The 12,675-nt window shown below is 44.6% G+C and overlaps 1 protein-coding gene across 1 annotated transcript in view; it reads left to right on the top strand.

Moving 5' to 3' along the window:
• Nucleotides 1-12,675, top strand: part of ALPK2 (alpha kinase 2) — a 127,741-nt gene that overhangs the window by 64,938 nt on the left and 50,128 nt on the right. The window contains exon 4 of the mRNA XM_032152174.2: nucleotides 7,833-11,223. Coding sequence (XP_032008065.1) covers nucleotides 7,833-11,223 — 3,391 coding nt within the window. The remainder of the gene's footprint in view (nucleotides 1-7,832; nucleotides 11,224-12,675) is intronic.

The following is a 12,675-nucleotide window of genomic DNA, read 5'->3' on the forward strand; positions in this document are numbered from 1 at the left end:
CAGATCCGGGACCAAACCCCAGTTTTCTGAGACTCAATCACCTTTCCATCACTCTACTCCATTTTCCTCTCACCTCCTGTGTCTTTAAGACACAGCAAATAAAAAAGCAAAAAGACAAAACAAAACCAAAAACCCCCCAGAGACTACTCAGAAATGCCTAGTGGAATTTGAGAGAAATCATGGGCCTTCATAGCGCCATCTTTTCTTATGTTTGCATACAGTTGCACTTTATGGAAATTATGGCTCACTCTGTCTCTCTCATTTCCCAGAAATCTCCCATCATCTATGCAGGAAAACACAGATGCATGCAGGAAAAGAAGACAGCTGTTTTGTGACCCATTTCACATGAGTTTGCCATTACATGGTCCCCGCCTGTGTTGGAATAATTGGTATATCCCTTCATTTGCAATGTACAACCCAAAATCCTCAAGTCATAAATTTCTATGCCATTTTACCAACATTAACTGCATTAATGTAAGTAAAGCAGTTAGAACAGTGCCTGCCATGTGTTAAATAGGCTGTAGGGATTAGCAATTATTACTATTAATAGTAGCGTTACTACTCAGCTCACCTCACCTGAGATGTACAATAAATTCATATGCTGATGGCTCATGCTCTAGTGCTCTTCCACTCGTACCATGTCACCAGGCAAAGACTCCCACTGAATGCACAGAGCTACTAGGAAGGGTGTGAGCCATGGAAACCCAGGCCCCTCCCAGCAAAAGATCAAATCAGTATTTTACAAACTGTATGACTCCCAAGAAATGAAGACAGAATTGTAACACCAGTTGGCTGAGGATTTCTTGTCCCTTAGGAGGGAGTGGAATGAAGAAGAGCTGGTCAGATACAGGGGTGTTTAGGATCTGTTTCAGGACTGGAGGTTTTAGATGAATATCAAGGAAGTTACAGTCCTCCAGTCTATTATGTGTTATTCTAACATTCAAAGCCTTCAAGAGAAGCTTCTTTCTGGGCAATCAGGCAACTCCTAAAAATAAACTCAAGTTCCTGAAATATTCTAGCTTGCCTTTAAGCTTTCTTTGGCTGGGGACTGGGCTATCTATTTTCAGTTTTGCAGCCCCAGGTGGTATGGATTTGATCTATCGAATGACAAACGGCCGAATGACGCTCTGCCTGTTGTGACAGCTCAGCAGATATTTAGGAAAGGTTATTCGTTGGGGAGGCTACAGCAGCCCAGAATGGCTGGAGAGAGGGGAAGGTCTCATTTAAAGTTTCCTGGAACCACAAGGGAAAATTGATGATGTGTAGACAACTGTTGAAGCACACAGTGCTATTTCTACCTACCTCATCCAGATAAGAAGGAAAGAACACTAAAAGAACATTAAAAAAAAAAAAAGAAAAAGAAGTTGGAGAATGAAAATTATGCATGGTGGGGCATGTTGGCACATGGAAGACTGACCAGTTGAAGCTAGGGACCGAGTGGCTTGGCCCTCCTGGCCCTGGGGCTTCTGATTGGTTTTAGAACTGTGGCCTCTCTCCTTTGACAATCAATCTTCTCATATTTCCCATTCTCCCTCCCCCACTCTACTTCAAGTTCACCTTGCCTCAGGCCCTTTGATCCCTTGGCATTTTGACCAGCACCTTGAGCTCCCTTCCAGGGACCACACCCCTTGCTTTACGAGACACTGTCCTTCCAGCTAATCCCTACCAGGAGCTGCCCAGAGCCTCCAGAGGGTTCCAAGGTGACCCTCACCTGGCTTCTCCTTCTTCCCTCAGCCATATATTTTTCTCTTCTATCCATTAGGCTGCTGAGAAGCTGCAGTTAACAGAATAGTCAGCTAGCTAAAAGTGTTTTTTTGGTTTTTTTTTGTCGTTCACAAGAAGTCTGGGGCTAGTGAAAGTCTGTGTGTCATTCCAGTAGCTCGACGATGACTGCAAATCTCCAACTTCCTTCTCTCTTTCTGCTGCACCAGTCATAGTGTGCTGGCTTTTCATTTTCATGCCCCAGGACTGGAAGATGAGAGCTGCAGCACCAGGCATTACATCCTGATTGAAGGAAGAAGGAGGGGATAGGCAAGGTACCCACCATGTCTGTACCTTACACAAGGAAAGCAAAGCTTCCCCAGAAGTCCCTTGGTGGGATTCCTTGAACATCTCATTAGGCAGACTGACCCCTTTGCCCCATGTAGCTATGTAAGAGGCCGGGAGAGTGTGTGGTTTTCCAGCCTTCTTTGTTGGAGGTAGCAAGAGACAAGGGGATTGGGGATACTGTTGAATTAGTCAGCCAACAGTATCTACCACATCTGCCCATTCCAATCAGTAGAGAAGTCCCTTAGACTGCATGGAAATGTTCAAGAAGTATCTTAGAATTGACACATATGACATAAGAGTTCAACCTCTGATTTTTGCAATGCAGGAATGTTATCGTTGAAATGGAAGAAGATGATACAGTGGTGACCTTCCACACTCTGTCATGCAGCAGTGATGTTAGTTAAGTTTCATCCACTTGGCTATTAGCACAACTTGTCAAGAATTGTTATCTATCTTTTCCATGTACATCTTGTCTCTTCAACTGGATTATAAGCTATTTGAGGAGAGGGATCTTATCTTATACAACCTTCTATTGTTAGTGACTCAAATTAGTGTCATGCACTTGGCTGGCATAAAAGACACTCATTAATGACGAAAAGCATAACCTTGAACATCCTGGGGTGCACAAAGAGGAAACACACCTTTCCATTAAATCCATGGCAGACATTCCTAGGAGGCAGAACTTCTGGAAAGGCCAATAAGTGAAAATAATGTTTGTGGAATCAGAGGCATGTTGAATGGGGTTTCAATTGAAAAATGCTATTCAAGCTTTAAGTTTCTAAGCTTAATGCTGCTTTCAAAAAGAGGCTTGGAAACATTACTCAATTTGGTTTACCCTTTCCCCTCCTGTATTCATTCATCTGCTTATTCATTCAGCAAAATTATTTGCGTTCCTATGTGCTAGGCTCTGGAGACTCAGAAATGAATAACAGAGTCCTTGCCCTTAGACCTTGTAGGGAAGTAGACAAATTGACAGATGGCCATGTTGCACCTAAGAAGGACATTTGCAGTCTCATATCCACTCAGAAGTTCTGGATTTAAATTAGGGGGAGTTCCCAGCCCTTGGTGAGGTGGGGTTTGTTCCAACTTACCTGATTAGAAATGTTGGGTTGGAAAGGGCTCTGTAGCCTCACAGACTTGGCTTTAAATCCTGGCTCTGCCTTTGACTGTGGGACCCTGGGGAGACTTCTCATCCCCAAACATCATTGACCTCATGTGTCGGTTTTTAATTCATGCCTCTCAGCTCTGAATTCACCCTTTAATATGTGCCCTGTACTAACGAAATTCCACTATTCTTCTTTAAAGTAAGCACAGTATTATGCTTTCTCAGCAGAAGGCAGTGGAAGGACACTGCAGGAGGAACAGAATTCCTGTCATTTCAGCATTGGTGGAGTTGGAGAGCCTGTGGTCATCCTGCCTCAGCCCTGGGCCCCAGAACGTATCAATCCTTTAGCCCATTAATTCATTAATCCATGAATGGATTAATCCCTCCATGAGGGCAGAGTTCCTATGATTCCATCGCCTCTTAAAGGCCCCACCCATCAGTATTGCCACACTGGGGATTAAGTTTCAATATGAGTTTGGAGTGGACATTCAAACTAGCACTTTGCAAACTCCTGACCCACACCACATGTAGCCCACAAGCTCTGAAGGCTTCAGCCCCTGTGACCACCCATGCCCAGACTCCCCTGCACACCCACGCCACTGCATGCTGACCACCTACTCCCGGCCTGCACTTGGAAGGGAGGTCTATTGCTTTTCTCAGCAATTCCAGGCCAGCTCTGGTCTGGATGCACCAGTGAACTTCTGTGCTATCTGGAGGCCTAACCACACCTTCTCCAAGTAGGTCTAAACCTCTTCCAACTTCGTCCTTCCTTGGTACTTTCCCTTACCTAGAGTACTATAGACAGTTTCCTTATACCTTATAGCACTCTTCTATCACAGTCAACAATTCTTTATATTGAACTTTTCTTATATAACCTACTGTGTGGTTTCTATGGTTGGACCTAGGCTATTCATCTCATCAGTAAAGAAGAGATGATAACATCTTTTTCTCAGATTTATTTTACAGATCAGATGAGAAAACCCTCATAAAGCTCATAGCTCAAGGCTCTGCCTGTCAGAGCTCCCCAACTTCCTCTTTTCCTGAGCTACTGCTGTTTTTTCACAGAGAAGAAGGAAAATTAATATCAGTGAGTGAGTGCCTTCTGGGCATCAGGCAATATGCCAGGCACTTGACAAGATGGTGCAGACATGCATGTGGTTAGTCTTAGAGGAGGAGACAGAGGGTCAGAGAAGCTAAAGAGGTTACCTGTGGTCACGCATGGTATATCCAATTAAGCTGCGCTACAAACGCTGGTTGCTAGTCCTCCCAGTCCACGCACCACACACAATGGTGGGCTTGCTCCTAGAGCCCCAAACACTCTTTTTTTCACTTGAATGAGTACAATTTCCCTACATAAGGAAATTGTTTCAGCACTCACTCTATGCTGAGAGTAGGTGCACAGCAGAAGAATCATTTGCTAGCATTCTTTTGTAATGACTTAACTAAGAAATCTCCTCCTAAAAGAAAGGTCTGACTCATTGGGAAGGTGTGAGTCTGTGGTTTCCCTTTCTCTGTGAGCTGGCCTCTGGATGAGAACCGAGGAGCCTGCCCTTGAAACTGATGCCGTAAGCAAGTACAAATATGAACTGGGCTGTTAAAGGCTTCACTTCAAAAAAAACCCCATTGGTTAAAATCAAATTTATGGAATTGCTTATTAGCAGCAGGCCAGTTGTACGGTTTGTTGCTTCAACATAACTTCCACAGGCCAGCAATCTTTGTTATGTTCATTGATGTTTCCCAGCTGCCTAGAACAGTGCCTGGTATAAAGTAGATGGTCACTAAATGTGTGTCAAATGTATAAATTTACACGGTCAAGGATTCAACCAATTTTTTTACATGTGGAGATTCACTAGGGTATTTTGAAGTAGAATTTTAATTTAAAAGTAAGAGGGGTGATATGGTTTGGATCTGCGTCTCTACCAAATCTCACACTGAGATGTAGTCCCCAGTGTTGGAGGTGGGGCCCAGTGGGAGGTGATTGGATGATGCGGTTGGTTCCTCATGAATGGTTTAGCACCATCTCTGTACTGTTCTCGTGACAATGAGTGAGTTCTTGTGAGATCTGGTTGTTTAAAAGTGTGCGGCACCTCCCCCTTGCTCTCTCTTCGTCCTGCTCCTGTCGGGTAAGATGTGGGCTTCGGCTTTGCCATCTGCCATGAGTCAAAGTTCCCTGAGGCCTCTCCAGTAGCAGTTGCCACCATACTTCCTGTACAGCCTGTGGAACTGTGAGCCAATTAAACCTCTTTTATTTATAAATTACCCAGTCTCAGGTATTCACAGCAGTGCGAGAACTGACTAATACAAGAGGAAAGGTGCAAATAAATCTTAATGGAATATGATTATTTTGTAAATCACGGCATGATAGTATGATGATCTACTCCAGTGACCAAGCTCATCCTAATCAAAACTTACTTGTCCTGTGTTTAATTCTTTTCAGATGTCAGTCTCTTCTAGGTACCCGCTTATTACTTTGCTGATGTAATAGTAATCAATCATGGAAGAATAAAGGGATATAGAAAGGGAATAAATATACTTTTCTTTCCAGGAACACCAGGATAACCAGTAGTGCTTATGGTTCAAAGTCTCCTTTAAAACGGGGTTGTCGCAAAGTCAGGAGCAGATGAAAGTTCAAACCCTTTCAAGTGTAGAGCTTTAATGGGTGAAGTTGGCTACAGCTGTCTCAACTGGTACATGGTTCATTCATTTATTCATTCTCTCAACAAATACTTAGTAAGCACCTACTGCATGCTAATCGCTATAACAGGCCTTCACTAGAACATAGAATGGGAGCTCCCTGTAGATGAGCATTTGCCTGTCTTGTATCCCCATTATCTAAAACACTCCCTAGTACTTTGGAGGCATTCACTAAATATTTGTTGAAAGATTAAGTAGTCCTAGCCCTCATGGAGTTTATATTAAATTTCTTTCTTGTTTAGTTAGCATTTTTATGTCCATCAAATATGAGTTAAATGAACCTCAAAGTAGCTTTAAAAGAGAAAATGAGAGATGCATGACTGACAGGCTGTAAGCAGCCTGGGGGAAGTGTGGAAAGAGGTGTGGTTATGCTGTTGTCCTGTTTCCTATGGGCAGTATGTACAGGGATTGACCACAAGGTAGTAAGACTGATTGTCATGTATGATTTGTGAAAATCAGTCTCATGACATTGGAGCCATAATATGCACATGAACATTTCAGCTCTGTTTTGTCATATGCTGGGAGACAGACTTCATCCCCACCCCTGAACCCCATCCCGCCAAGGCCAGTCATCTGTTCCCTGCACATCTGAATGGGGCTGTCCAAGGCAGGAGTCCTGGGAGCAAAGACTGAGTTGCTTCAGAAATTAGAAGTAATTTTCTTCTCCTTGGCTGGACATAAGTTTTCTTTGTTTTGAAATAATTAATGAGCTAAAAGTTTCATGAGACAAGGATATAGTCAAAGAGTTTGCTGCTTCCTTGAACAATATCCAATATCATAGAACATTCATATAGTACCATGAAAGAGGCTCAATCCTCAGAATGTGAAATTTCTTTTTCTCTGCCTTCCTCTCTTCCTCCCTCCCTCCCCCTCTCCCCTTTTCTCAAAAACCTAAGCAGTCCTGAATCTTCTATTTCCTGTAGAGGTGGTCTGCCTGCCACTGGGCATCTATTTTAAAGTCTGGGATACATTCTGGGATGTTTATAAGCTTCTCTAGGAAAGAAATGATTGGCAGTGCTGGTGGCCAATCATAAGTCCATTTATTCATTAGAGGTGGGTTCAAAGGCAGCCTTCTCTCTGTTTTTTAGTAACATTATTATCTTAGTGCACTTCATGTTGCTATAACAGAATACTCGAGATTGGGTAGTTTATCAAGAAATGAGGCCTATTTGGCTCATGATTCTGGTGGCTAGAAAGTTCAACATTAGGCATCTGCATCTGGTGAGGGCCTCAGTCTGCTTCCAACTCACGATGGGAGGCAGAGGGGAGCTGGCATTTTCAGAGATTGTATGGACAGAGAGGAAGCAGGGTGGGGGTGGGGATGGTGCCAGACTCTTTTTAACAACCAGGAAGTAATAGATTGAGAACTCACTCATTCCCCTCCACCCCTGAGGGATGGCATAAATCTATTCGTAAGAGATCCACCCCCATAACCCAAACACTTCCCATTAGGCCCCACCTTCAATCCTGAGGATCAAATTTCAACATGAGGTTTGGAGGGGGCAAATATCCAAACCATAGCAATTATTAACCAGCAAGCTGTTATATTTTGGGGACAAAGATTGCTTATTGCTATGTTGCAAGTACTGTTTATTTCATTTATTGTGATCATGTGAGATTCATCTTTCTGGAAAGATGCACACAGCTCTTGTTGTGACTTACTTGATCAAAAAAGTTAACATTCAATTTATTTCCATCTATTTCCTGAGAAAAAAATCATTAAATAAATGATGGTTGTCAGGAGGCTTTTTGCTTATAATGATGAATTTGACAAAGGGCCCCCTGGAACATAGAGTTTCTTAAATTTGCAGTTTGCTAGGAAATCTCTAATAGCTAGAGGGAGTTGGGGGATTAATGTTTAGATTTCAATCATTCTTGTCCATTATTACAGTCACTGAGGATTAACACTCTTGGGATTGCAGTTATGCCCTATTGTGGGCTCTCCCATGAACAATTCTATTAATATCACTTTTCATCTTCCTAGGTACAAATTAAGGAAACAGTCAGAGAGACAATCTCTTGCAGCCAGATGCCAGCTTTCTCAGAGCCTTCTGGGGAGGAGTCCCCATTCCCTGGGACCGCAACAATTTCCTTCTCAAACTTAGGAGGGGTCCACAAGGAAAATGCATCAGTAGCTCAACACTTGGAGGTCAAACCCTGTACCTGTGGTCCACAGCAGGAAGAAAAACAAGACAGAGATGGCAACATACCTGACAACTTCGGGGAAGACCTAAAATATGAGCTGAACATCTCAGAAGCCAATGATGAGAATATGTCCCCAGGTGTGTTCTCAAGGCATCTCCCCAAGGATGCTCGTGCTGACTTCAGGGAGCCTGTGGCTGTCTCTGTTGCTTCCCCTGAACCCACAGATACTGCCCTCACCCTGGAAAATGTGTGTGATGGGCCAAGGGACAGAGAAGCAGTGTGTGCAATGGAGTGTTTTGAGGCTGGTGACCAAGGAACATGTTTTGATACCATAGATTCTCTTGTTGGGGCACCAGTTGATAAATATTTGCCTCAAGAAATTTGCTCTATAGATTTGAAACTGGCAGAAGGTCAAAGCAAAGTATCTGATTTATATTCTTCTAATGACAAGACACTGGAAGTCCTTTTTCAGACACAAGTGTCTGAGACTTCAGTGTCTACGTGCAAAAGCAGAAAGGACGGTGACTCAGTCATGTCCCCTCTTTTTATCAGTACTTTCAACTTGAACATTTCACACACAGCTAGTGAAGGTGCCACAGGAGAAAATCTAGCCCAGGTGGAGAATTCCACCTACCCACTGGCCTCCACAGTACAGGCTGGCCAGGAGCAGCCAAGCCCCAGCAACTCAGGAGGGCTCGAGGAAACACAGCTCCTTTCTTCTGAGAACAATCCTTTAGTACAATTTAAAGAAGGAGGTGACAAGAGCCCCAGTCCTAGTGCCGCAGACACCACAGCCACACCAGCCAGTTATAGTTCAATTGTGAGTTTTCCTTGGGAGAAGCCAACAACCTTAACTGCTAATAATGAGTGCTTTCAAGTGACCAGGGAAACTGAGGACACATCAACTGTTACCATTGCCACCAAAGTCCACCCAGCCAAATACCTTGCTGTGTCAATTCCTGAGGACAAGCATGCAGGTGGCACTGAGGAGAGGTTCCCTCATGCATCCCATGAAAAGGTTTCCCAATTTCCTTCTCAAGTGCAGTTGGGTCATATTTTAAGTGGTGCTACCACCAAATCTACAAAAGAGCTACTTTGCAGGGCACCCAGTGTGCCAGGAGTCCCACACCATGTCCTGCAGCTCCCAGAGGGAGAGGGTTTCTGCAGTAATTCCCCTCTTCAGGTTGATAACCTGTCTGGAGATAAGAGCCAGACTGTGGACAGAGCAGACTTTAGGAGCTATGAAGAGAATTTCCAAGAAAGAGGAAGTGAAACAAAGCAGGGGCTCCAGCAGCAGAGCCTGTCCCAGCCGGGTTCTCTTTCTGCACCTGATTTCCAAGAAAGTTTGCCTGTGACATCTGCTGCACAAGAGGAAAGAAACTTGGTGCCCTCGGCCCACTCACCAGCAAGCTCTAGGGAAGGAGCAGGGCAGCGCTCAGGTTGGGGGATGAGGGTCTCCGTGGTGGCTGAAACTGTCAGGGAACAAGACAGTCAGGCTCCGAGCAACGTTCCATCTCTCTCTGATATCCTTTTGGAAGAGTCTAAAGAATATAGACCTGGAAATTGGGAGGCAGGCAACAAGCTGAAGATTATAACTCTAGAGGCTTCCGCTTCTGAAATCTGGCCACCAAGACAACTGACAAATTCTGAGAGCAAGGCATCAGACGGTGGTCCCATAATTCCTGACAAGGTCTGGGCTGTACCTGATAGTCTAAAGGCAGATGCTGTTGTGCCTGAATTGGCCCCCTCTGAAATAGCAGCATCGGCTCACAGTCCAGAGGATGCTGACTCAGCCCTTGCTGATAGCAGAGAAAGCCATAAAGGCGAAGAGCCCACCATCAGTGCACACTGGAGAAGTCTTTCTTCCCGGGGTTTCAGCCAACCCAGACTCCTGGAGTCATCCGTGGACCCTGTAGATGAAAAGGAGTTATGTGTCACAGATTCACCGTCAGTGCCTTCTGAAACTGGAGGGAAGGAAAATGTTAACAATGTGAGTCAAGACCAGGAGGAAAAACAACTCAAGATGGATCACACTGCCTTCTTTAAAAAGTTTCTGACCTGCGCTAAAATCCTAGAGTCCTCTGTAGATCCCATTGATGAGACAAGTGTGACAGAGTACACCAGGGCTGGAAAACCAGAGCCCTCTGAAACCACACCAGAGGGCGCCAGAGAAGGGAGTCAATCAAATGACGGAAACGTGGGCCATGGAGCGGAAATCCAGCCTGCCATCTTGCAAGTTCCATGTCTCCAGGGAACCATTCTGAGTGAAAACAGAATCAACAGAAGCCAAGATGGCTGTATGAAGCAGGAGGCTGAACAAATTCAACCTGATGAGGCAAAAACTACCATTTGGCAAGTCCTGCAACCCGGCAAAGGTGGTGAAAGAATTCCAAGTGGATGTAGCATAGGCCAAATACAAGAAAGCAGTGATGGGAGCTTAGGAGAGGATGAGCAGAGCAAAAACGACAAAGCAGAATTGATTTCCCCCACTTCACCTCTTTCTGGCTGTCTTCCAATAATGACTCATGCTTCTCTTGGGGTTGACGCGCACAACTCCTCAGGCCAAATTCATGACGTCCCTGAAAATGACATAGTTGAGCCCAGAAACCGTCAGTATGTGTTTCCTGTTTCACAGAAAAGGGGAACTATTGAAAATGAGCGTGGGAAATCTTTGCCCTCTTCTCCTGATCTTACCAGGTTGCCTTATACTTCATCTCCTGAAGGAAATGTCACAGACATTTTGATAAGCCACAAAATGGAGAAACCTAAAATAGAGGTGCTTCAAATTGGGGAAACCAAACCCCCAAGCTCATCTAGCTCCTCAGCAAAGACCTTGGCATTTATTTCAGGAGAACATGAGTTAGAGAAAGCCCCTAAGTTACTGCAGGATCCACATCAAAAGGGCACCCTGGGCTGTGTGAAAAACTCCAGGGAGAGAGAGAAGTTCCTGGAAGCCCAAGCTGGCAAATCGCCAGGGGCCCTCACAGCAGTGACGGGGTCAGAGGACATCAAGAGGAAGCCAGAAGCCCCAGGCAGTGGACATTTAGCTGAGGGAGTAAAGAAGAAAATTTTGTCCAGGGTGGCAGCCCTGAGGCTGAAACTGGAAGAAAAGGAAAATGCCAGAAAGAATTCAGCCTTTCTTAAAAAGATGCCCAAACTCGAAACATCATTATCACGCACAGAAGAGAAACAAGACACAAAAAACCCATCTTGCAAAAGAGAAGGAAGAGGTGAGGCTCTGTTGCTGTCCATCATTGTTAAAGTTTGGGCTTGTAGACCAGGTATCCAGTTCCTGTGTCCTCGAGGGTCCTTTGCAATTAAGGCCAGTGTCCCCCAGGTGGGCACTGATGCTATGGTTGTGGCCAAGCGGCTTCAGCATGTGGCATCAGAATCACCTGGAGGGCTTGTTAAAACCCAGATTGCTCCCCTCCCCCAGTGCGTGAAATTTGCACTTCTTTTTTTTTTTTTTTTTGAGGCAGAGTCTCGCTTTGTCGCCCAGGCTGGAGTGCAGTGGCGCAATCTTGGCTCACTGCGAGCTCCGCCTCCCGGGTTCACGCCATTCTCCTGCCTCAGCCTCTCCGAGTAGCTGGGACTACAGGCGCCCGCCACCACGCCCGGCTAATTTTTTGTATTTGTAGTAGAGACGGGGTTTCACCGTGGTCTCGATCTCCTGACCTCGTGATCCGCCCGCCTCGGCCTCCCAAAGTGCTGGGATTACAAGCGTGAGCCACCGCGCCCGGCGAAATTTGCACTTCTAACAAGTTCCCAGGTGATCTATCGGGAGAACCACAATTGAGAACCACTGATAAAGGCCGCCTGTAGGCATGTCTGTTGGAGGGGAATGTGATGAAGGTGCTTTTCCGTTTAATTATCCTCTTTTACAAAATCTATTTAAAAATATAAACAGAAGCATTAATCAGTGTAGCTAATTAGTATAATGAAATAGACCATGCACTAAGCAGGATTTGTGGAAATGAATATTTTGGTACAAATTGGGATTCTCCTCTTTAATCACTGATTTTTCGTTAAAAATAGCTTCCTTGAACCTTGGTTTTTCTTCCAAATTTGAGTATAACATTTCTTTTCAACTCACTCTTCCCATTTCTCTAAATCTAAAGTCTTCTGAGATCTCTGTTCCAGGCTTCAGACCACTTGAGCCTCAAAAGTCCTTGATCAATCTCTACCTATGATGCTGTTAAAAAAAAAAAAAAAAAAAAAAGTCCTGAAATTGCAGTTAATTCTACTTTGTCTAAGGAATCATTTCAGTCCCAAATTCCATTTATAGACCAAATTTTAGCCTGTTTTATTTCAGAGCTCTTCTTTCCCTCCCCACACACCCTGGTAGAAGTCAGAAGAGAAAATATTGCAGCAAGCTACAGTGGCCTGTGTGCTCTGGAGCGAAAAGCCATGGATGGCTCTGATCAGAAGGGAAGAATTTTCTCCTGTCTTAACCTGAGTCCTTAGACTTTGAGACTGGCGTTTGTTATTCCCATCCCATCAAATGCGTCCTAACCCCTGTTGCAGAAAGGTTTAAAGACAAAACTGCCTTCTGAAGAGTTTGTAAGTATCCTATCAGGTTATTAGTATCTACATTTTAAAACATATTTAAAGAGAATGGCTGGGCATGGTGGCTTACACCTGTAATCCCAGCTATTTGGGAGGCCGAGGCAGGAGGATTGCTT

This window comes from Hylobates moloch, unplaced genomic scaffold (assembly GCF_009828535.3).
Source record: "Hylobates moloch isolate HMO894 unplaced genomic scaffold, HMol_V3 SCAFFOLD_5, whole genome shotgun sequence".
NCBI lineage: Eukaryota > Metazoa > Chordata > Mammalia > Primates > Hylobatidae > Hylobates > Hylobates moloch.